Source organism: Dothidotthia symphoricarpi (genome assembly GCF_010015815.1).
Source record: "Dothidotthia symphoricarpi CBS 119687 unplaced genomic scaffold P153scaffold_15, whole genome shotgun sequence".
NCBI lineage: Eukaryota > Fungi > Ascomycota > Dothideomycetes > Pleosporales > Dothidotthiaceae > Dothidotthia > Dothidotthia symphoricarpi.
Window position 1 is genome coordinate 1,032,351 of NW_022985022.1, and position 23,913 is coordinate 1,056,263.

The window sequence follows — 23,913 nt, forward strand, 5'->3', positions numbered from 1 at the left end:
ATTAAACGACCAGCTCCAAGTCCGCCCAAAAACAAACTCTGAAAGTAACCTCCACACTCATTCTACCATGAATCCCGCAGTTTTCCCAGCTTGTCGCCCCACACGGACAGCTCGTATTCATATTCTAATTCTAGCGAATTGGAAAGCTTGTCGTGGCTTTCGGAACTAATTGTAGCGCTTCCTTTAGCCTTGGTACAACCGGGAAGATATCAACGGGATGCCTACTGCAGCAGTCATCAGGTCGCGTCTATGCATCCTCCGAGATAAAGATAGAATTTACACACTGATCAAGATGATGTCAACGGCAAAGTATCGGCCTTGGGTTTGGCCTAGAAAGCCGCGATCCGTGCATGGTGGGGAAATGATCGACAGGTATCAAGCCTTGGGGACCCTGAATCGACGCTAAAGAACCCTATTTACTTCCAACGGTCCCAACTTTTGCCCTACTGTTCCGCTTGAAGTCGTCCGTCCTTTTCCTCGCACAAATATTCCAAATGATCGACATATGCTAAATCTTGTCCCTTGGGACCCCAAAATCTCTTGGGTTTAACTGCAGATCCACATGGATCGTTGAGTAATTCAACTTTCCAGACCATGACTCGTCGCCTATTTGCCTGTCGATCTCTAGACTTGCATTTCCCGTCACAAATGATTCAAGTGTTCAGGGTCCAGACATGTCAATCTACTTCCTGCCACTCACGGATGACGTTCCGTAGCTATAGCTATTGCGCAAAACGCTATAATTTCTAGAACTCGACTTCTGATCAAGCAGACACTAAAGTTCGCTTTTCTAATCCTTATCCCCTACCTCCGCTGACATCGAGAGCTCGCTTCGAAGACACAATGTATGCACACACGCTGCACAGCCCACAAATCGACCAACTCCGCCGCGTAAGCAGCAGGGTAAGAAATATACCTATGAACAAACCGATCTATGCTTCTATCCAGATCTATAGATGACGAAGATAGAAGTTTCTAACATTTGAAATCTCATCAAAAATCTATCGGTAAATTGGTTCTCCATCTCATTAAGCTGCCAAAATACCACCAATTTTTTTTCAATAGCCTTCATCGCTGAGTTGGTCCGATCAGGCTGACTTCAGTGTACTTCAACACATTACAATGGCGTTACAAAACTATTCAGGAGCTTGGTTTGGCCTGAGTCACCCAATCATATCACTCAGTTCTTAAGTCCGTTGTTCGCAAAGTAACACACAACTCTAGCCGATGCCCCTGACTCAATCTTCCAGACTTTCCACCTGGCTGGGCAGCGGGAAGCGTTAGTGACAAGTCCGTGGCATCGATCGATCACGTAAGCTACTTGGCAAATTGAGTTGTGGCTTCCAGCGCCACTGCCAAGCGTAGGATATCGGGGCTTAGTCGACCCCGGCGTAGACCTCACCAATTTAATGTTATATAGTCCTATGTCTTAGCGCTGCTTCAACTGCCATGAGTATACTGAACGACATGCAATATCAGAAAGAAGGTCGCTCGACAATGTCGTGCACAGAATGCCAGCGACGGAAGCAAAAAGTCTAGCTCCAGGAGACCCTGCATTCTGTTCTAGTTCTAACGGCTCACTAGTGCTCCCGCGAGTGGCCTTGCAATCACTGTCAGGCACGCAAGGTCGCTCACCTGTGTCAGTTCGGCGTGAAGAAGGCACAAGAAGAGTCGCCAACAGAGTCCATCCGGTGAGTAAGTCAATTCCCGTTTCAGCAGGATCGCAGCCATAACACCGAAATTGTCAGTGAGACACCGAGCGAGGTTCGAGGCCAGAAGAGAAGTTTCCAAAGCCAAGAGTCATTCGAATCGTCGGGTGCGTCTTCGGGCCAAAGCGAAGAGCCCGAAGATGGTCTGAAAGTATGGGGATATATGCCTGGACATATACATTACAAGATTGGCACTGTCGAGGATGTGAGTTGTTCGTTTCGTAAAAGTGACGACCTGAACTGACGACATTCAAAAGGGGAGCCGACGACAGAGTGCATCGTCTGACGCAGCAAATTCCTATGAAGTCGACAAAGTCATGTACGCCATACCGCCTAGATCGATCACTGGTTTGTAAACACCGTCCATCAACCGACAAGTACTAATTTATAAAGATGGTTTCATCAAATACTTCCTCAGAGTTGTGAACTATCGATATAGCGCCATATACGGACCAACTTTCACCGACAACTATGTTCAATGGTGGACTGATCGAACTAACGGCAAGAGGCTCCCACCAGAGTTTACATGTTTGTTACTAAGAATTTGCGCATACACTGTGCAATACCTTCCCTCATCGTTGCGGAATATGGCCGAGTTTGAGCTGGCATGCGACTCGCAAGGATTGATTGACCGTTTTGCATCCGCTGCGGAGCAACTTAGCCAAAGTTTCGAGGCTTCGAACACATGCATCGAGCGTGTCCAAGAACAATTCCTGAAAGGTGCTTGGCTAAAGTCCGAATCAAAGATCGTTGAATCATGGCATACGCTGAGTTCCACGATCCGAGCAGCACAAGAGCTAGGTACGAGGTGGTCCTGTCCTCATCTCCATGGCCATCTTATTGACATATTCAGGTATCGACAGAGACGCCAACGTCGAGGATCTGTCCGAATTTGATATTGAAATTCGGCGGCGAATCTGGACACTGCTCTACATCTGGGACTGGTAAGTCCAAACCACGACGATAGAGTATTGTGAAACTCACTGACCTACAGGCAAATGTCTTCTTGGCTGGGCAGACCAAATCTTATTGACCAGAAGAATCTGACCTTCATATTCCCGACGCTCCGACTGGATCAATCCGCGACGGAGCCAAACCTACTTTCGCCGTTTGCTCACATGGCCCTGCAAGCTCATCTTGGTCGACGGGTGGCAACTGCCATAGGCGATGCGGAGTCTGGCAATGAATTGTCAGCTGAGCAGGTGCTCGCCGTAGAAGCTGAGTGCGAAAGGTTCATAGAGGAGTTGCCACCAATCTTCAAGGTCAAGGACCCCGATACCTCCCTCGACGCACAGCACTCGTATTTCATCTTCCAACGGTCTCAGCTGCATTGCGTCATCTATGTGACAATGCTCCACTTTCTAAAACCGTATCTCACCAGAACTCGAGACGAAACAACGACCGATCAAGACGATGAGTTCAGAAGAATGGGCGTCAACATAGCTCTGCTGGCCCTGGGAGTTGCGCAGGAGCTTTTCAACTACGAATTTCCCATCAACGCCAAATTTCACATGGTAGTATTCTCTATTTTTGACACTGCCACGATTCTATGCTCAGCCATCATCCACGACCGCGGCTGCGTCCTACCCCGTCGCGACGACATCATGAATATTATCGAGAGCTCACTCGACATGCTGTACCAGCTAAGTCTCACAACAAAACTTGGCGCAGCATCGTACAACTTTCTTTATAAACTTGTGCAGGCCACGCCCGAGCTCCGGTCTTTACCGTGCTGCAAACGTCGCAAACGAAGCTCTCCATCTATGCTTCAATCATCACCTCCAATATGTACGCCTCCAGTCGCCCTGCCAGCCGCTCCGACAGAAACCACTGCAATCCCTGCGACTATCAACAAAAGTTCGTTGTCGTCTGGGACTCATCCACAAATTGGCGAGCGAGATCCATTGCCGTCGATGACCACTACGGACGATCTATGCTTTGATTTGGATCAATTCTTGGCTCAAAACCCTTTTGGAGCCTTTGGGAATCAGTCCGCTCTCGACATGGGCGGAATGGAACAGATTTGGGACTGGGAGAACCTGAACCTCGACGGACAAGTTGAGCAAGGAATCTCACAATGAGTCAGTCCTGATGAGCTTGGGTTTGGCGAGACGAAATGCATCTCATGTCAATCCAAGCCAATCGACGAAGATTTCAAAGACAGCAATAGCGTCAACTTTTCTAGCGTTGTCTGAATGTTGCAACGCCTGGCCTTTACATTCGAAACTACCAGTCCGACCGACATAACGTAGTTCAATTCCACGTGCGCGACACGGACTTTCAGGTCTCTACCTAAATTAGCGATACCGCGTTATTATACGCCCCGACCAAAGGTCAGTGTATCAATTAATAACTCTTCACGATCTTGTTGATCATCATCCAACTGTGACACTTTCGCGCAAATCCCTACGACACACAGCACCGATTACCTCGTCCAAGCCTCCATCCTCCAAGTGTTACGAGCACGATTTGGGAGTGTTTAGGTAAAGGTCATCCCCCATGTATTAGTTCTACTTGCTCACAATTGGTATAATGCAGCATTTTCAACGATGCTCTGTCTTTTATATCAACCACCCTGGTTTTCAACCTCAATCCACTCCGCGCATAACATATGGTATCAGGAGGGACCGATGTCCAATTATCCACTGGATCAGAAACGAAGTAGTAGAACAACCCTATCGTGGTGATATGCCCCTTCAAACCATCTCACTACACGCATTTTCGAGCATACATCGTCCACAGCCCACTGTCGATGACCAAACATCCGTCTTGTTCCAACGCTATTCTCTCAACCTACCATTGGTGCACAAACGAGAGAAGCCTGTTCAAGACCCACACAACATGAACCTAGAATGAAGAAAGTGGCTAATCGACGCCATCGTTGACTCAGATCCCAGGCTGCGATTCCGCACCCTTTGCCACTGCAGACCATACATCATGGCCTCCGCTCAATCCATGATCGAATCTCGTCGTTGCTTGGCAAGCCTCCCACCATCGTTGCTCGATGCGTACGCTTTCCGCTTCCGAGGTAATTGGTCAATCGGCGACTTTCTCTGCGTACATACCTCATCACTCTGTTCGACGATCGTGGCTGAGCTAGTCTGTATGTCTCTGGAAGGAGTTTGGGTGTATTCCACGCCCGCTGGATCAAGTGACTCAGTGACTCTGTTCAGGCTGGCGGATCCCTGATCATGCTCTTCGAGCAATATCGATGGATAGACGATGGTTTGCGTCGCATCGTACTCCTCGATTGCAGTGTCTGATCCGTGCGCGTCGTGTTTAGGCTGGTAGCTATGCGAGCTGTTCGTGTGTATTGTAGATTCTGATGGTTGCGACAATGATATTTTCTTTCCAAACACACGCATTTTGTTGCGCTTCCCGATGCCTGGCGCTAGTACATCCTGTTCGAAATCAGAGAGATCGATGTCGACCGCAACAGGAGATGATGCCGTTGACAAGGCCCACGCAACAGCTCGCTCTGACGGCGAGTACGATTCTGGCTGCAACCCCTGGACATCCCTTCGTTGGACTTTGAATGCGTCTAGAGCTTGCGCGTGCAGGCCCAACTCGTCGCCAAGTCTTATCGTGATATCGAGAAGGCCATTGTGTTTGGTAGCGAGATTGCTACAATGATGAGCTAGCGAATGGCTCACTTCGGCGAGTAATTCGCATTGGCGTTCCACCTTGGAAAACCTTAGGTTCGAGAGGATTGCTTCCTGAGCGAATTCATTGCATAGCTCGGTCAAATTCTTGCACTGTCCTTCCAGCTTCTCCATCTTCATTTGTGACAAACGTTCGTGTACGTCCATTTTCACTTCGGTGATGATGCTCCGGCGGTTGAGCTCCTCGATGAACGCACGATCGACCTTGTCTGCTTCGTAGTCGTGATCGTGGACAACAGTTGGCGTTGTCGGCGGACTGGTGGCAGCGGAGAGAGGCTTTGGCGGATGTGCGACGAGATGAGAGATATCGTATTTGACATCATCTCTATATATGGTAAGCCATACTCTCGTGGCTTGAGCGCACACTCACATCTCATCTCGATCATGTTTGTCCCACGTATATGCGTTCCAAGCGAAAACCTGACCTTGAAGTCTTTGAGGACGATGTTCCTGAACCACATGTGAAGTTTGCTTCTGCGCGTATGATGACGTGAGAGCCAGCGGCTCGTTCTCCAGCGTGGTTTGTGCTGAAGAGAGGTCGTTCGCAGCATAGCGGCACCGTCTACATGTCGTCTTGTCGGGGCAATAGTGGTCGATCGTAGGCGCAGTCCAAAGGGTATCCGCACTACTTTCGTACACGTCGTCTGGAATTCGCTGGTCTGCGTAGAAGTCATGTGCGGTGTGTCGGCACGACATCTGATTGGAGTAATAGCGGTCGTTCGTTGAGACTGGCCAACGAACTTGTATATGACGCATGTTTTCAATGCTGGTGCTGCTTGTCGTGTCGGACATGACTTGATAGCCCGTTTCGTGGATTGATGTGTGATGTAATCCGGGATAAGAAGAAGAGAGATAGTATATGGTCCGCGGATGACTGAAAGATATGAACTGATCGACTTAATGAGAATGGTGATGAGCTCAAAGAGGCTTGAGAAAACGAAGAGAAAGACTTCGAGTCACACACGAAGGTTTTGGGGTGGCAACTATCGCATGGGTGACCCAGTGCGGTAGACCCTGACTGCTAGATTAAAGAATGAGAAGGTGCACTTCAAAGGTTGGGCGGTGATGAAGAGACCCTTTCAGAAGTGACATTTCCACCACCTCTCGTGAACCTTCCACTCTCGTGGTCTGGGACAATCGAGACCAGTTAGCAATGAGTCGTTTGCTAAGGCTCCCTGCGCTGTGTGCATCGACTACAAAGACCACGATCACAGAATGTGCACTTCAGACATTGCTCTCAATATGATAACGAAAAGGCAAGAACGTATATGACGCGAGACCGGAGCGGTAACGTGGAATGGATGCGCTAGTGTTGCTAGCGTCTCGAAAAAGTGGAATGCTAAAGTCAACCGTTCGACCTCCATCACGACGGCATGAACCGATGATCTTTGTACCGAGAACCATAGGTGGTGCTATGGTAGCACATACTCGTACGATGCGTCGCATCGCCCTAGCAACAATGCTGCTCGGCACAGTGCCGTCACTGACCCATAACTTCTCACTATTGCTTTCCAACTTCTGTGATAGGGCAGGGCTGGAAGACAGTTACAAATTTTTACAAGCACAACCATTATTAATTTATTAGCAAATTTTCTGCCTTGGGCTCCACCCCATTCCATAGCATTACACTCAGTGTGCCTACTGTCGACCTGCAATCGCACAGTCCGTTCTCTCCTCACGGCAACAATGCCTCGAACTATGTTCGTCAACCCCTTCAAAAGGCATACCGCGTCTGAATTTCCAGGTGTCCATGTATCCTTTGATCAAGCTGCCTATCATACCCCCCGTTCTTCACAGGCTTCAACCGTATCGGGCGGACACGCGATCACAAGCAATGACAAGCCGACTGGTGCATCTGGACCATCTGGCGGTAACGCAGCGATTAGCGTCGTGAACCATGCATTTGCTATCGAGAAGTTGAAAGTAGAGATCGTGGCAGATGTGGCAGCTTCTGGAACCGACACTCCCTACGACCGTTCGTCATGCATTGCTGCCCGCTAGTATACCTGTAGTAATCAAAAATAGGCAAAGCAAAGGTCATCAACAGGGCCCTCCAAGATATGGGCATGGGCAGATATCAATGGGAGCTGTTTGCTTTGTGTGGAGGTGGATGGATGGCTGACAATCTTTGGCTTCAAGCAAGTACCAAGAGACACAGCAACAATACTCAATACTGATTACTACCACACAGGGTGTTGCTCTTACACTGCCTCAACTCTCAGCCGAGTTTGGTGTGAGTGAGACCGATGTCCGCTACACCACCTTGGCGCTCTTTCTCGGTCTCTGCATTGGGGCTTCCTTTTGGGGTACCTCTGCCGATGTCGTAGGACGTCGTCTGGCCTTCAACTGCACCCTTTTCTTCGCTGGTACATTTGGCCTGGCTTCAGGCGGTGCTGCTAGCTGGATTGGCGCTTCGGCTCTGTACGCTTGCATTGGTTTGGGTGTCGGCGGCAACCTCCCCATTGACGGCGCTCTGTTTTTGGAGTTCTTACCCCAGGCATCTGGCAGTCTTCTTACTCTGCTTTCGGTATTCTGGCCTGCGGGTAATCTGATCGCCTCGCTTCGTAAGTCTAGTTGCAATCTGAATACGAATGGAGAAGCTAACGATATATATATAGTTGCTTGGGCCCTTATTCCTAACTTCTCGTGCCCTGGAGACACTCCCCTTGGAGAATGTACCAGAGCTAATAACTGGGGATGGCGCTACTTGATTCTGGCTCTGGGAGCTATAACTTTTACCATGTTCATGTGTCGCCTCTTCCTGTTTCATTTGTACGAATCGCCGAAGTTCCTGCTGTCTCGTGGCCGCCAAGCTGAGGCTGTAGCGACCATATACGGGATTGCACACTACAACAAGACCACAACTTGGCTCACAGAAGACGTGCTCAATCAAGTTGGCGGTGATCCGGACGTGACCGGTGAGGAGGTCAAACTCGGTACAGTTCAGATCGTGAAGCGCTCTCTGGGTAGGTTCTCGTTAAAGCGATTTCGCTCGCTATTCCAGGACAAGAAGATTGCCATGACAACTGGGCTGCTCTGGTTTCAATGGTCAACTATTGGTATGGCCTATCCACTCTTCAATGCCTTTCTCCCGCAGTACCTAGCCAATACCGGAGGCGGAATTGAGAACTCCACCAGCATTGTATACCGCAACTATGCCATCACCGCCATCGTAGGTGTCCCAGGTTCTGTCATCGCTTGGTACACAGTCGAGCTCAAATACCTTGGCCGGAAGGGCACTATGGCGATTGCCACAGCCATCACTGGTGTTTTCGTGTTTCTCTTCACCATCTCGTCCGACTCCAACTTTCAGCTCGCGTTTACCTGCCTCGAAGCATTCTTCCAGAACATCATGTACGGCGTTCTCTACGCTTACACTCCCGAGGTCTTCCCTGCTCCGATTCGAGGCACCGGCACTGGGATGTCTAGCTTCCTCAATCGCGTTGCTGGACTCTGCGCACCGATTGTTGCCATCAACGCTGGAGGCGCCAACCCTAAAGCCCCAATTTATGCATCGGGCGGGTTGTTCATTGCGGCGTTCGTGAGCATGCTGCTGCTCCCGATAGAGACCCGAGGAAGACAGACGTTGTAGAAGGAGTTTGAAGAACACCGACAACTTGTCGATAGTTTGTGGGTCTCGTACAATACTTCTGGAGAAGCCCAGGGCCATGATTTGTTGGAAGTGTGGTAGTCGTTTTGGGTGTTGCGCGAAGCCTGTCACTTGTGAGCACTGACAGCGTGTACTGCTTCTACTGTTCAGCATAGGATGTAGTTTGCACGGTTCCTATTCGCGTGCGTAAAAGAGCCAGTATATAGAGACTGCATGGCATACCCCGGCATCTAGCTATAGGAAGCAATTTTGTAAGCAACAGGCATGACCATATCTGTACTCTGAAAACCCATATGTCCACGTGTACCTTTGGTATTATAGCATGACTGCAATAACCCAGGATGGTACGACACTTGGTCCAAAGTTAAGAGAAGAGACGTGACACTGATTTTTGAACTCGATTGCCTCGCCGAATTCCAGAAAGATCCCAGGCCGACCACGTATGTCTGTCTCTACACAAAAGAGAACCCGATCCCAATTTTGAGCAATCACACAACAAAACAAAAGGCAAGCAAAATAGCCGGCAAAAAGAAATGGACTTGCTGGGAATCGAACCCAGGACCTTTCCCACGCGGTCTCCGAAGAGATTGGTGCTAAGGGAAAATTATACCACTAAACCACAAGCCCAAATGATTTTGATGAAATGTTGTTCAATTATGGATTGTATATACGACAAATTTTACCCGCTTTTTCGGATCAAAGCAATTTCCTCATCTTATGGAAGACCGCCCACCAATTGTCTACACGAGGCCGAGTGATCATCTAAAGTGCCATTGCACCGCGGTTCTCGGTCATGCACGATACTGGGAACCAAGCTGGAGCGAGTTCCTGCAGCTTGAGAAGTACATGCAAAGTTTGTGTAAAGTATGTGCGCCTTGTCAATCAGCTTGTCAAGTAGTTCTTGATTTGTAGTTTAGTTGCATTAGTCGCTGAGTAGAACGTAGCTACACTCAAGGTAATTCGATTGACTGAGGGCTGGGCTGAGGTTTTAAACCAAAAGGTTATCTTTATTCTCAGGGGAGGCTGAAATCAAGATTCGTCAGGTACATCCTCAAACTGAGTTCATTTCGAACGAAAGATCAAACAATCAAATTTATCGTAATCCCAACTCGGCTAGAGGCGCTCGCTAGGATACCACACGAATCGCAGCGGTTTTCTGCAGCCGAACACGATCGAACAAACACTTCTGGTAAAATCTGACAACAGGCGATGCAAGGGAGGGGTTTGTCTATGTTCAAGCGCTCGTATATGGTTTTGGTCGTCAGCCCTCTGTTTGCAGTTCCCACGTATCGAAAAACCTCAAAACGCCCCACCACTAAGATAAAAAGGACCCATCATATCTGTACCACTTTTGAGGACCTTTACTAGATTATCAAATTCGTTGTTTTCTAGTCTCGTGTCAGTAGAAGTAAGGCGTCTTGGCTATAAAAAAGCATAGGCTGATGCAGGTTTAAAAGGAAACCCTCAGTATGCCCCCCACTATTCATGAGATCGACTCTGAACCAGATACAATCATTGTTCTCAGGAACGCTTCCGACAATTTTGCGCCATGGCACCACGATGAGGAATCTCAGCAGCTCACGGTGCCAGTGTGGGGCGCAAAGAAGGAGCTAAAAGGAAAGAACAGAAAGGCGGTGACGAGCGAATTGATGGAAGGTGAGCTATTTAACATCAACATCCAAATCAGGTTGCTCAGGTGATACGCATAGATGGTCTAGAGAGTCTTCCAGAACCAGAGCGAGATGTTGAAGATGAAGGTATTTATTACCACGTCTCTTGAAGGCATTTGATGCTTGCCTCATCCTGGTTCAAGCGTGCTTTGACGAAAGAAAAGTGGTCTGAGTCTGGTCGCCATGAATCCGACGGACGGTTCCATGTCTATGCCGAAGATTGGGATGCTGAAGCGTTCCTTATCGTCCTCAACATCTTCCACCTGCGCAACCGCCAGGTGCCCCGAACGGTAACACTAGAGATGCTGGCTAAGGTCGCAGTCTTGGTAGATTATTATGAGTGCGGAGAAGCTATCGAAGTCTTTACAACCATGTGGCTGCATGATCTCAAACAGATGCCTATGCCCACAACCCTCTGTCGGGAGTTAATTTTGTGGATTTGGGTCGCGTGGACGTTCGAGTTGTCGGAGCAATTCAAGCTGGCAACTATGGTGGCAATTAGCCAGAGTGCAGTGACGATACAAACCCTGGGCTTACCCATTCCCAGCAAAATTTCAAGTAGGCGCTTGACGGCTTTTCTCGCTTGCAACACTAACCGTACTGAATAGGTGAGATCGTTCGCAAGCGGTATCAAGTCATCGAATCCGTGATAGAACCGTTACATGCCCTGCTCGACAAGTATCGTAATAGCAAATATGTCTGCCCGAGGAACGATGACCTATCATTCCAGTGCGGATCCTTTCTACTAGGTGCATTGACGAGAGAACTCGATCGTTTGGACTTGTTTTCACCGCGACCAGAAATTCCGTTCTACAAAATCACTTTCGATAGCCTGTGTAAGCTGGTTCAAAACATCATGTCACCGGAATGGAGACATTCCGGCTACAGTAGTCACGGTTATTCATCCCAAAACATACTACACGCATGCAGCCTGAAGACAGAAGTCACCGGGATCGTCAACAAAGCCACGGCCGGGTTGGAAGGCCTTGACCATGATGCTATCGGGTATAGAACCTAGCCAACGGATGAGAATGAACAGGACTTCAAATTTGAGATCCGAACTTCCTGATCCCCGAGCTAGTATCATATCCTCAGTAAAGAAATCGATCATCCATGCGATCTCGTTGAAGTTCATGGTGTATACGAGAGACGCGTCCTGAAGTATATATATAAGTCGTTGGTTGGATTCGGCAGATGAACTTCATCTGAAGCAGTTGGTTGAGGTGCGGCGATACATGCGAGCGCCAGATCTGAAACACAAAGTTTCAGGAACACATGTTTGCGCACGGAGTCTCGACTGAACTGTATTGAGAGGTGCTGTGGTATGAGGCGCTAATCAATTTCCTGAAAGACCATAATATGGTAAGGGCATTACCTCAGCTGGAGCTAGCCATAAACGGAACGATGATGACGGAATGTTCTAGCAGAGTCGCGAAGCTTCACGCGTCTTCCCGGCAGATCTCGCAACATCACGAAACACAGTGAATTATCTGGCTGCTTCTCTCAATCTCTTTCCGCTTACGGCATCTGCATTTCGCATCAAAGAGTATGCAAGCCGCTGTTGCCTGCAGACCTGGCATTATGTTTATAAAAGCGGCATTCGTAGTCTCTAAATCTCTCATCATCATCCATTCAGAATACACACAAACAAGCAGATACTCAGAATCTTGCACTACTCTCAATTCTTCTTTGCATTGACCAGACTCGAAATTCACCTCAGACGCCACCAAACACACCAATAATGGCCTATTTCCTCATGCCACGATGTGCACCCTCCTACCAGGCATCACAATGTAACCCATTCGGCTCTTACGCTCCCGTCTCACGACGACCTGCATACACCTATAGCGTTTCTCGACCACAGCCTCACCGCCCCGCTTACTCGTCGTTCAATCACTTCTTCTCCCAAGTTGATGAGCTGCTAAGCAGCATCGATCGCGAAGCGCAGCGCCAGGCACAGATCGAGGCACAGCGTGAGGCGCAGCGTGAGGCCGATCGACAGCAACAACAGCGACAAAATGCTCTCCGCGCTAGGTTCGCTGTCAGCGAAAACGGAAAGGGGTGGCAGCTCGACGGCGATGTGCATGGATTCGAACAGGAGAATATCAGCATCGAGATTACAGATGAGCGTACAGTGAAGGTTGTCGGCAACACCGAGTGGAGAGCAGAGGCGGAGAAACAGCAGGAAGTTGCAGCTGACCAGCACCTCACTGAGGGACATGAAGACGACAAGATCAATGACACGTCAGTTGCCAATGCTGAGACCCAGTCCACGCTCCAGTCCGAAACCGAGACTGTTCGCTCGGCCACACCTTCTAGCAGTACTGAGTCGCACAAGTCCTACCAAGCATTCGTGGAAGACGACTTCGAAGACCTTGGAGCCGAGGCTTCATCGCTCTTCTCTGCACCCTCAGATCCATCCAGCACCACCGAGCCGAAAGATGCCGAGAGCAAGGAGAAATCTGTTGATGAGGCTGTTAAGACAGGAACGGTTGTCGCGCAACAACTACAGGCTGAATCTCCAGCTCAACCAACGCAACAACGGACCGAGAATGATGACCGTGTTCATGGATCGTTCGAGCAAGTGTTCACATTCCCGGAACGCATTGATGGAACCAATGTTAGCGCCACCTTCAAGGACGGTGTGCTAAGAATCACTGTGCCGAGGGCGTCGGCACCACAAATCAGGAGAATTGCTCTTCTGTGAACGGAAGACACGCGTTGGGGACGGGCGAGGAAGGCTAATTGTGTCAGGATGGACAGGTAATTGGTGGAAGAGTGATGTCAAAGTAGGATGGCAAATGTTGAACTAAGCGCGCTATTTCGTAATAATCTCAAATGAATTTCTTCAAATTAAGATTGGCCAAAATCCCTGAACGTGAGAGCTTTCGAACCGATTCCTTGTTTATTTCAAAGACTCTGTGATCGACCTTGACTCAAGCGCTATGGTTTGGAAATGCCGGGTAAAGACAAACGTCGACAACGAATCAAGCTGGGAGAAATGTGATGGCATCGATCTAACATAAAACAAGCTCACTTGGGACGGAAGACGTTATAAGGTGAGATAAGAAGGGGTTTCGGGTTTGAACGCAAGGCATAGCGAAGTAGTTGCCACTCATCACATGGGGAGTCAATGGTTTAAGTGACCTGTTTCGTATTATACCTCGTCTGTGAGACGACCTCTGATGACTATTACTTCGACATTTGCAACCAACGTTCACACCCTAATTACTGCCAATAATTCAAAATATCTGAACCATCAATGCATCTACAACAACCAAGCAGCGACACCGATGGCAGCGGCGGCAACACCACCGAGCTCGCCAACAACGGCATCAGCGGAACCAGTGTGGGTAGCAGAGGCTGCCACAGAGGAGACGGATGCGAGAACGCTGCTGGCCGATGCGGCAACGGAAGAGAGGGATGCCGAACGGGAGGCAGCGGCGGAAGAGGCAGCGATGGAAGAGACAGCACTAGTGAGCTGGCTCTGGAGGGATGAGATAACGCTAGATTCAGTGTCAGAAAGCGGTAAGTATTAGAAAGCAATAAATTGCGTACTTGGACTGAGCAGCGGCGAAGCCGGCAAGGACGGGAAGGGCGATGGCGGAGAAACGCATGTTGATGGTTGTGAAGTTGGGGATTGGGGTGTTGGTTGGTTGGTAGGTTTGAAGGAGAGGTATGGTAGGTTGTAGATGTTGGAAGTGAATGTACATGAAATCGCGGCTCCCCATAGTCTTTATATTCTATTCGGGGGTTTATGACACGGACCTATGCACTCATCCAAATTTCGTAATCAGCCAATCCTCTTTCGTACGGGCGTAGACGTGATACAGCCTCCTTGTAACGCCAACACAGTCTAGACAGTACACGTACACGTGCCCGCCTTGTTTATGTTCCTGAAAAGTTGCCATATCCCTGCTGACGCGCCCAGATCCTGTCTCAGACGCGGACTACGAGCGCGTTGTGGCTGGGTAGCAACATTGCAGCCGCGGAGGTCGCCCCGTCGTATTAGCGGTGGACATTAGGTCTGGGTAAAAGCAAGGACAACGCCAGCGGCAATCGATCCTGCGTGATTTCTTGGATTATCGGCACATCTAGGATCTGTGATGAGTATTGAACCAAGTTTCGAAGTTGTATAGACGACATAGCTTCCTTCATTCCTAGAGAGCTAATAATTCCGCATTTTCCCCAAGAGGATCATAGTTGGTTTCATTGGTCTCCTTTTCCAAGACCATTAGTCTCCTCTTCTAGCACTATCATTAGTTATGGTTCTGTGACTTACCCCGAGGTCAGGCATATCCATGTTGTTTGATGAAACATTCCTCGCTAACTGCGGTAACATCCTGGATACCCCTCAGCGAACCACGGAACCGGCCTCAAGCACTAAGGTCCTGATCGCCACGCCCGTCCTTCCCTCACCGCTCTAGCCACTATTAAATCGCGCGTTTCCAAATCTAGCGTTGGCCAGACTCCCATAATGACGTATCGAACAAAGCTAATTCGAGCTTCACATAAACCCCGTCTACGTTTGTGGACCAGCCTGTTTCTTGCGTCTTGGGCGACATGCAACTCTTCACAAGCGACCCAGGAGGAAATCTCGTTCTCTCGCAGGCTCATAACATTCGAGAAGCCTCAACGATGTACAGTGAATGTTGTGTCCAATCCCTACCTCAGTGGCAAGAGCATCATGACTGCGTCATAACCGCCTTCAACGTCAGCGTCCAAGGCAATGATGTTGGCAGTACGAAGAAGCGACTCGTATTCTTTAGGCTACTGTCTGGGCCTTACCTCCTCAGGAAACGTGCCATTCAGGAATGCCAGCTTCTGCAACGATTGGATTAGCGATGGCTTGGCTACAAGAGTTGTCAGTTGGACACTAGGAAATCGCAAACTGGTATTACTTTCGTTCTACGCCGTTTCGATCGCCTTCCTGCCACGCTCTTTCTATCAGCAATTTCCATAAAAAGGGTCACGAAAAGCAACAGACGTTTTGACTACGTCATGCTGACAGTCGTTCTGATCGCAGAAGTAATACACGGACACGTTGGTGATCCACCCTGTGGCCAGGCTCTTTCTCCTGCTTCAAGCCCCTGATCCATGGCTGAATCAGAGCCACCTCGAACATTCCGAGAGTTCAAATTCGAGAAGATCTTAATGTGTTAGGGGCCAAGTCGCATCTCCAATACTGGTTTAACATTGCGGACATGTCGACATATGACGAGGTCGATCAGGAAAGATGAACAGACTGACGCGCCGTTGTCGGTGATGGATCCACATAGCATGAGTGGTTAACACCAAAACATCTAGTGGTTCTTTCTTCCCGCTGCACGACCTTTTGCCCAGTGGTTGGGAGGATGGTTGTACGGCAGTAGTGTTGGACCCGTATGTGTGTTGTCTGCCAGCAAATGATAAAGTATCATCGACGGATGCTCCTCAAGGCGACAATTTTGGTCGGAGTCTGGAGAACGATGAAGGGAAAGACGTGATGAAGAGTTAGGCACTGAGTTGCTGAAAGGTCATCGAACTAAACGCGTGCGCGGCGGCAGGTGTTCCAAGGCGCGAGCGACTATCTAAGAAGTCTCGGCACAAAACCACAGATATTGCACATATTGTACTTAACTCCTGACACTGCATACTTGCAACACTAATCCTGATACATCGGCTACCTGCGTCTCGCAACACATGCGGACGAGTTTGCCTGTTGCAGCCTGTCATCCTTCCAGAGTCGGCATCACTCGTAGTACTGCCGTCGTAGCGTTGTTACGTGCATTACTGGTGGATTGGCGTGCTACCTTAGCGCTGGCGTGCATCGTGTACGTGCATGAGTGTGCATGTGGGGTAGGCGATTTTCAAGATGGAGATGGGGTACTCACGCCATTTTTAGCGACACCCGGAGCACGTCGTAAGCGCTTCGCGTCCATCACCTCCATCGATTCCGTTGTTCTCAGTTACACCACCTTTCTGCAATAGTCGCTTGTCGTGCGGGACGAGCATTGGCAGGCTGTTTTCAACTAGCCACCTGAACAATATTGAAATGCAATCGCTGCGCTGATGAGTTAAGAGAGAAGAGCTGCCAGCTGGTTCTGTCATGAGATGAAACCGGATAACAAGCTAGAGACGTACTGACTAAGCAAACTCGCCGGCCGAATGCATAGGTCAGTGAGTTGCTCGAGTAGCTCAAACCACAAACACCAGCACTATCTCAACATCGCTTCCTTCCCAACACATTGTTTGGGGTGTAGTCGACATACCTAATTTCACCCGCCAACCCAGGCTTGGCAGTCTTGTCTGGCTTGCTGTGGCGATACTCGGAACATCCGCTTGTAGAAGCCGAGACATGTTCCAGCATCACCGAGGATGCGGAGCTCGTCTTTGTTCAGATTGGTGTGGCAAACATGACAAGAGCAGGAAGGTCATTGTTGATCTCAGAGTCACGCCATTGTTGGTTCGATGTTCATCGTTGTACCACCTATACATTAGTCATCTTGGCGGATCATCGAAGAGCCAGGAAGTAGACGTATCGAGTTGATCGGTGAAATGGTACTGTCGGCAATAGAATGCGACGTTTCCTAGCATCCCAGGTGCTGCAGTATGTTAGAACAGCAATTAGTGCTGGAACCAACCAAGCTTAGCATGAGACACACCATAGTCTTCTTGTCAAAAAATAACAGCCTCGAGAATGACATAAGCAAACCACTTGGGTTGGGTGTTGGGTATATTGAAATATGGATAACTGGAGTCAGTGTGGGGCCCCAGTTAAACGCAGGATTGAGCATGTTTCAACAGTTCATCTAAACTGGAGCTTGATTTATTGATTCTCAGTTGTCTCATGGGTTACAAAGACCAATTCGTATCTTTCGCGAGTTGGTATATCGGATCTGACAGCCGTTTTCTTTCCCTGCAGCGACCGGTAGCTCACGCATGAAGACGATCACCATGCAAACCTCAGTCGATTGTTATGGTCATCATGCTCAGTTCATCCGACTGATGTCTGTCTTGAGAACTTCTATAGTAACACTACAGTTCGCCTCTAGCTACCTTGGATCCTTCAGTCTTTCCTTGTCGCGAAAGCAGTCAAGGTCTCGTAGCATATCCAGTTGTTTTTGATATGGAACAGAGTAGAACCTCTCGGTTTACTACCACAGGTTACGCATAACGATTGTTCTAGTCTCAATCCCTCCATCCTGACGTACATTGAGACCAGATCAATCATGCTGTACAGGTATGGTCGGCGGACAGTTCATGTGGCCAGTGAAGCTAGCGATGACGCGTATGGTTCGCTTCAGTTATAAATTTGATGACTGCATCACATATTTGGAACCTAGTATTCTGGAGATCATACCATTTTTGAATGATCGTTACGACAACGAGAAGGAGTTACATGGCATCCGCATCCAAAGGTTGCTTATGTACAGCGACGTTGAAGCGGCAGAAATCCCGTATCCTGTCTGCGGTGCGACAGACATGTCAGGCAACCGTTATTACACTGACAGATGTTCGAATAGCTGCAAGACGCAACCTGTCCCACACTTCACGCCGGTTGCGGAAGTGATCCGTACGCCGTGCACATGTATCTTACGCAGGTATCAATCTAACGTGGGCCGTTAATCACAACAACGCTTCCTAAGAACACTCCCCATCACTCCACTCAGATGTCGTGCATCCAAGCCAAGAGCTCCAATGAAAACCGGTATCCCAATTCATCAAGCCAAATTTGTTCCCCGATTTTGATTTTTGCACTCACAGTTCCGACTGTGGGGACTGAGGTAACAGGTACGTGATGCTGTGTAGCGTCCATAGTTTCGAAAGTGCTCCTCAAACCGATGACGATCAACACTTTGCCCACGTACGCGAAACTCTATCCAAACTCTATCCAACCCCAAACAATCATGCGAAAGCCATCTACGAGTATCATGAATGAGGCTTCGAACACGACACCTCTACTATGCAAGCTCCAGAAGCCTTCGCAAATCTATGTGTCCAAGTATCGCGGCTTCCGCGATATGAGATTTTGCCCCCATGAAGATCCCATGGTTCTAATAATGTGGCGAAAACTGTTACTGATACTCATTCAATCGATCAACCGATCAATCAGAACGAAGGTAGATGTAGGGTCAGACCACATCACAACCAGTGATCGCAACACTTCTTCCATACAATCTATCTAAGTTTCTGTGTACAACATCGCTTCATTCAAGATGTCGCATGCCATCGATACAGAAGTAATGCAGGTTTCGGCAAGGTACATGGGTCGTTGGTCCCCATGAATCCTCACAAACGTCGTCTGGAACCGGAAGTGGGTGAATGATCTATTCTACAGTGCACAGTGGACCCCGTTGGGGTAGGACAAACTTTCTCAAAATCCCCGGTGTCCTCTTGCTGTACATCAGCTCATCGGAATATCATGGCTTCACTTGAATATAAAACGGGCTCTTCCAAGCACGTATCTATTCTATCCACCTCATCCATCTCATCGTTCGAAACCTCACTCACACGGGCTCTATCCTCTCCTGTTTCATTAAGACCCTTCTCTTCAAGTACCTTCAGCACCAATCCAGTCTCAGTCATGATGGACGAGAAGAGCTCAACCGATAGGAGTTCCGGCTTGCCATTCCATGAGCCCTCTCATGTACCTCCATCGGAAGATCGCATACGCTATCATACCGTTCGTACCGAAGTCAATGCGTTTCTAGGAGAGTTCATTGGAACATTCATGTTCTTGTCCATGTCCTTTGCTGGCACACAGATTGCTCTCAACGCAGCTGGCACCAGCGAACTCACAGCGGATGACAAGCCTGATGTCGCCAAGCTCCTCTACATCGCTTTCGTCTTCGGTGCATCCCTTGCGGTCAATGTCGCAATCTTTGCTGATATTAGTGGTGGAAAGTTCAATCCTGCAGTAAGTTCAGCCTGTCCTTTTGTATCCCACTACTCCCGTCCCGAAGCGGCCTTGAGGTCAATACGTCCGTGCAACAGTTATTAACCTCACATTCATTTAGGTAACCACAGCTCTATTGGTCACTGGCAAGATTCACTGGCACCGCGCACTCCAAACCATTGTCTCCCAAATGATCGCAGGCATAGCGGCTGCAGGCTTCGTTTCCGGCGTACTACCTGGCCCACTCATCATTGCTACTGTGCTGGATGCTTCCATGAGTATTACTCGCGGGTTCTTTCTGGAAGCCTTTGTCACGTCGCAGCTGGTGTTGACTATTCTCATGATGGAGGGTGGATCAGCGAAACCAGCATACATCGGCTTTGCGTTGTTCGTCTCCGAGCTGTCTTGTGTCTTCTTTACTGGCGGCAGTCTCAATCCTGCTCGAAGCTTCGGACCCGCGTGTATCGTTGGATTCACCGGTTATCACTGGATCTATTGGATCGGACCACTACTCGGCTCTTTGGTCGCCAGTGGCGAGTACTACCTCATCAATTTCATACGAAAGGGGACCATATAGGAACGGAAACAGTGGCAGCCCTCAAGAAGGTCATCGAGTCGTCATTATCGTCGATCTACTTAGGCGCGCTGTATGGAATGATCGATCTACTGGTTTGGATTGGAATCAGTGGTGCATGGCTTCAGCATGGTGGAAGGAGCAGAATAAGACTGGGTTGTATGATTAGGACAGGATCTTTCTTTAAGCATATGACAGCTCAAGGTCATGGTATTGGCGTTTATAAACTCTCATTAGGCGTATGCGCTAGACGTAGTAACGATTGAAATAAGATTTAAACTGTACATTCTTCAACATTTGTATGCGCTAGTGAATTATCTCACAATTGTTCATGACATGACTCTTAAACTCTCACGGGTCAAAGATTGACATACCGTCATTCTGCCTCACTTTCAGAATTCATCACCACACCGTTTGATAGCTCACAGTGAAATCGCTCACTTGACGCGGAGCTGTATGCATATAAGTAAAGAGTCCAAACGGTAGATTGGCATACCGAGCTGAAAATTCAAGTACAAGAGCACCACTTCACTGAGTCGCAGAACGTTTCCCACGTCGCGCGTGAATGGTACAACATAACACTATAGACCAAACAAAAATAAGCCTGGATAACCTCAAGTGTTCATAGTGCTGCTCGTAAACCGTGTTTCCCACACATCTGGTGCTCAATTCATAGATGGCATACAATCTCTGTGACGAGTATATAGTCACCTACCCTCTTCAACCCCAAAATTCACAACATCTTACACAGAGAAACTCACGAAATTCCAACAGAACCGCCTGAATTCACGATCTTCAGTGTTTGTACACGATGATTATATATATTGACAGACACCATGTTCGTATTGCAACCCTACCTGTTACCACAAACCAGCATACCAGAATAGAAGGCACATGTAACCACCATGCAACACAACATCCCCCTTCTCAGCGAGATCACCCTGCCGGACATATACGAAGGCCTCGACAACGGCCTCTTTACCTCCGTAGACCTCGTCAACGCATACCTCGCCCGCATCCAAGAAGTTGACCACGAATACAACTCCGTCATCCAAACCAGCTCCAACGCGCTGAGAATCGCCCAGAGTCTTGACGCGGAGAGGCAAAATCGAGGCAGTCGAGGCCCTCTCCACGGCCTCCCTATTTTACTCAAGGATAACATCCCCACCCTGGACTGCACGGAGACAACATGCGGGTCCCTCGCTCTTCTGGGGTGTAAACCACCGGATGAAGCCGTCGTTGTGACGGGACTGAGAAAAGCTGGCGCTGTCATTCTCGGAAAGGCGAATATGGCGGAGTGGGCGGGATTTCGCTCGACGAATGGGTGTAGTGGGTGGAGTCCACGGGGTGGCCAGATGACGGGGATATTCTGGCCGGGGATGAAGTCGAGTGGGAGTAGTACGGGCAGTGCGATTGCGACGGCGCTTGGGCTGTGTTTTGCCGCGGTAGGGACGGAGGTGTGTTTTTCGAAGGTGGATGATTTGCTTGCTTTACTGACGGGAAGTCTAGACATGCTATAGCATCACCGCCCCCGCCGAGAAGTGCGGAATCATCGGATTTAAACCTTCCCGCGATGTACTCCCTTCAGAGGGTATCATATACGCGTCGCAACGACAGGATACCGTCGGCCTCTTGACTCGTACGGTGGATGATGCGGTGTTGATGTGCATGGAGCTTGTGCCTCAGTGCGGAAACCAACTTACAGAAAGACAACTGCAGATCATACAGCACACCCAGGCCACAGGTCCCAGCCTCGATTTGACAGGTATACGCATCGGCATTCCCCGAGGACTTCGTGAGACACAGGACATTCCTGCGTGCAAGCAGGAAGCGTTCGAGGGCGTTATACAAAAGCTGAAAGTTGCCGGTGCGCAGATTGTGAATTTCTGGAACCTCAAAGGCGCGAAGGAGTTCGAGGGTCTGTCTCAGGCGGAGAGACACATTGTTCTCGATACAGATATGAAGATCGCTATTAACGCATATCTTGGCTCCCTTACGGTAAATCCAAAGGATATCAACACCCTCTATGACCTCATCGGATTCCTCAAGATCTGCCCAGAGGAAGAGTTCTCGAAGTGGAATGTAGAAGCGCTCGAACGTGCTCAGGCCACACATCCAAGTCACGAGCTATACCAACGGATGCTGAAGAGAGATATCTATTTCGCTGGTGAAGGCGGTATCAGGGGTGCTCTGGATCGGTACAACTGTGATGTCTTGCTGATACCCACCCTCTCGGTCACCATGCAAACATTCGCCGCGAGGGCGGGGAGCCCGGTGATGAGTGTACCGATGGGTGTGTTTCCGGAGGAGACAGCGATCGAGAGGGATCCAAAGAACGGAATGGTTACTGCTGCGCCCGGGATTCCGTAAGTTTTAGGCGGCTAAACTCAATTATGCGGAGACGCTGACAAGTGGTGCAGATTTTCTGGTTTCGTATTTGGACGAGTGGGTCGAGATGAGGATGTGCTGAAAGTTGGGTATGTGTTTGAGCAGCTGACCATGGTTCGTAACCAGTTGAAACCGTACTTGGAGCCACAGAAGGAGATCGAGGACGTGAAAGAACCAACTCCAATGGATCCATTAACTACGGTATCGGAAGAAAACATGGAAGGGACGTAATCAGAATGAAGTAAAACAGCATAGCTAAAGATTTTATATCAGCTACATACCCTAGCATTTACTGTTCTTCTTGACTAATGAAGGGTTGGATTATATTTGGCCATCGCCAGCAATCGTGAGTAATTTTGTGTGCTCCTCGGGCATCTCCATCCGCGAAGTAGTCTTGCTGTCATTCCATCAACCAGCTATTCTGCCAACATAGCCTGTCAGCTTCAAGCTCCCAGAGCTGAGTATTACTCTTACAAACACGCTCATGCATGTGTTCATCCTTCATCTTCACTTCCCGGAAAGCTCCACTCACTTGACTGCGCGTAGTCATCGTCTTCCTCAACCCAGTCGGCCGTAGTTTTCTCCATCCGTGCCTTATGAAGCGGCGACTTGGAGCGGGGTCTCTTGTTCTGACTGTTGTAAGCAGGCGACGTTGACCGCCGTCTCTTCATGGAGGCGCTATCCATCCTTGAAACAGAGCCTCCATCGGTGGATGCCTGATCGATTCCTGGAACGGTGCCAAGACCTTGAACATGTGCCGTATCTTCTTTGGCGTGAGGGTTCTCGTATCCGCCAATGTCGGCGTTCGCGTATCTCCGCTGAACGCGCTCGATGATCTGGTCTTCTCTCTTGCCGTGACCGTGTTGAAGGAAGTTGGCAGTAGTCAGTGCCCATCGTTGGAGGTCGTCGACGGAGCCGGATGCATGCCTTGGAGCAATCTGGTCATCGGCTTGGTGGTCCTTGTCATCTTGGTTCTTGCTTGGCCATCGCTTGTTGTTGTTCTGGTATGGACGCCCACTACCCCGATTTGTAGGTCGATGATCCTGGTTGGGACGCCAATTGTGCTGGCTTGAATAAGTCATCCTGATGTTGATGCCTCGATGGGCGTGAAACGGTAGTTGTGGTCGAGGAGAGCAGAACTACGCAGACTGTGCTGTTGTTGAACAATTTTGGAAGGCGCGCGCGACGCGTCGACAGTAGAAACACGCGACGACGCGACTACAGAAAGACAAACACGACAACGCGCGAAAAGTCACGCGGTAGAGGTGCAAGTGAAAGAAAATGGATGTTCAGATACTTCCTTACGATGTTGCGTGTATTTCAGGGTGGTGAGAGCCTTCACGACAGGATAACGAGGATACTCACCGCCACGCCTCCCAAAGTCTGGCGCAGCCCGTCCGTCAAACTCGTACCTGCCTTTGT

At 49.2% G+C, this 23,913-nt stretch overlaps 8 protein-coding genes and 1 non-coding gene across 9 annotated transcripts; 6 read left to right on the forward strand and 3 right to left on the reverse strand.

The window, feature by feature from the left end:
- Positions 1–1,467: 1,467 nt before the first annotated feature.
- Positions 1,468–3,790, forward strand: P153DRAFT_377670 (uncharacterized protein; the record flags this gene model as incomplete). The annotated part of the gene is made up of 7 exons (XM_033669748.1): positions 1,468–1,533; positions 1,585–1,691; positions 1,749–1,914; positions 1,967–2,057; positions 2,103–2,510; positions 2,563–2,653; positions 2,704–3,790. The coding sequence occupies 7 exons, from the start codon at positions 1,468–1,470 to the stop codon at positions 3,788–3,790; spliced, it is 2,016 nt and encodes a 671-aa protein (XP_033521835.1).
- Positions 3,791–7,033: 3,243 nt separating this feature from the next.
- Positions 7,034–9,036, forward strand: P153DRAFT_424683 (MFS general substrate transporter). Its single transcript, XM_033672498.1, has 4 exons — positions 7,034–7,346; positions 7,397–7,509; positions 7,563–7,935; positions 7,990–9,036. The coding sequence occupies exons 1-4, from the start codon at positions 7,058–7,060 to the stop codon at positions 8,961–8,963; spliced, it is 1,749 nt and encodes a 582-aa protein (XP_033521836.1). The 5' UTR covers positions 7,034–7,057; the 3' UTR covers positions 8,964–9,036.
- Positions 9,037–9,515: 479 nt separating this feature from the next.
- On the reverse strand, positions 9,516–9,608 carry P153DRAFT_t91. The gene has a single exon. It is a non-coding gene; the product is annotated as a tRNA-Ala (tRNA).
- A 950-nt stretch (positions 9,609–10,558) lies between these two features.
- P153DRAFT_67816 (uncharacterized protein) lies at positions 10,559–12,031 on the forward strand. The gene is made up of 3 exons (XM_033673333.1): positions 10,559–10,637; positions 10,691–11,209; positions 11,260–12,031. Exons 2-3 carry the CDS (start codon positions 10,771–10,773, stop codon positions 11,667–11,669), a joined length of 849 nt encoding a protein of 282 aa, XP_033521837.1. The 5' UTR covers positions 10,559–10,637; positions 10,691–10,770; the 3' UTR covers positions 11,670–12,031.
- A 294-nt stretch (positions 12,032–12,325) lies between these two features.
- P153DRAFT_368741 (HSP20-like chaperone) lies at positions 12,326–13,485 on the forward strand. The gene has a single exon (XM_033668597.1). The coding sequence runs from the start codon at positions 12,393–12,395 to the stop codon at positions 13,356–13,358; it is 966 nt and encodes a 321-aa protein (XP_033521838.1). The 5' UTR covers positions 12,326–12,392; the 3' UTR covers positions 13,359–13,485.
- A 60-nt stretch (positions 13,486–13,545) lies between these two features.
- P153DRAFT_368742 (uncharacterized protein) lies at positions 13,546–14,344 on the reverse strand. Its single transcript, XM_033668598.1, has 2 exons — positions 14,210–14,344; positions 13,546–14,157 (listed from the first exon to the last, which is right to left on the reverse strand). Exons 1-2 carry the CDS (start codon positions 14,266–14,268, stop codon positions 13,920–13,922), a joined length of 297 nt encoding a protein of 98 aa, XP_033521839.1. The 5' UTR covers positions 14,269–14,344; the 3' UTR covers positions 13,546–13,919.
- Positions 14,345–19,220: 4,876 nt separating this feature from the next.
- P153DRAFT_387992 (aquaporin-like protein) lies at positions 19,221–20,106 on the forward strand (the record flags this gene model as incomplete). The annotated part of the gene is made up of 2 exons (XM_033670707.1): positions 19,221–19,550; positions 19,651–20,106. 2 exons carry the CDS (start codon positions 19,221–19,223, stop codon positions 20,104–20,106), a joined length of 786 nt encoding a protein of 261 aa, XP_033521840.1.
- A 902-nt stretch (positions 20,107–21,008) lies between these two features.
- On the forward strand, positions 21,009–22,722 carry P153DRAFT_345158 (amidase signature enzyme; the record flags this gene model as incomplete). The annotated part of the gene is made up of 3 exons (XM_033666082.1): positions 21,009–21,560; positions 21,613–22,469; positions 22,524–22,722. The coding sequence occupies 3 exons, from the start codon at positions 21,009–21,011 to the stop codon at positions 22,720–22,722; spliced, it is 1,608 nt and encodes a 535-aa protein (XP_033521841.1).
- A 263-nt stretch (positions 22,723–22,985) lies between these two features.
- P153DRAFT_387994 (uncharacterized protein) lies at positions 22,986–23,573 on the reverse strand (the record flags this gene model as incomplete). The annotated part of the gene is made up of 1 exon (XM_033670708.1): positions 22,986–23,573. The coding sequence occupies one exon, from the start codon at positions 23,571–23,573 to the stop codon at positions 22,986–22,988; it is 588 nt and encodes a 195-aa protein (XP_033521842.1).
- Between the last annotated feature and the right edge of the window lie 340 nt (positions 23,574–23,913).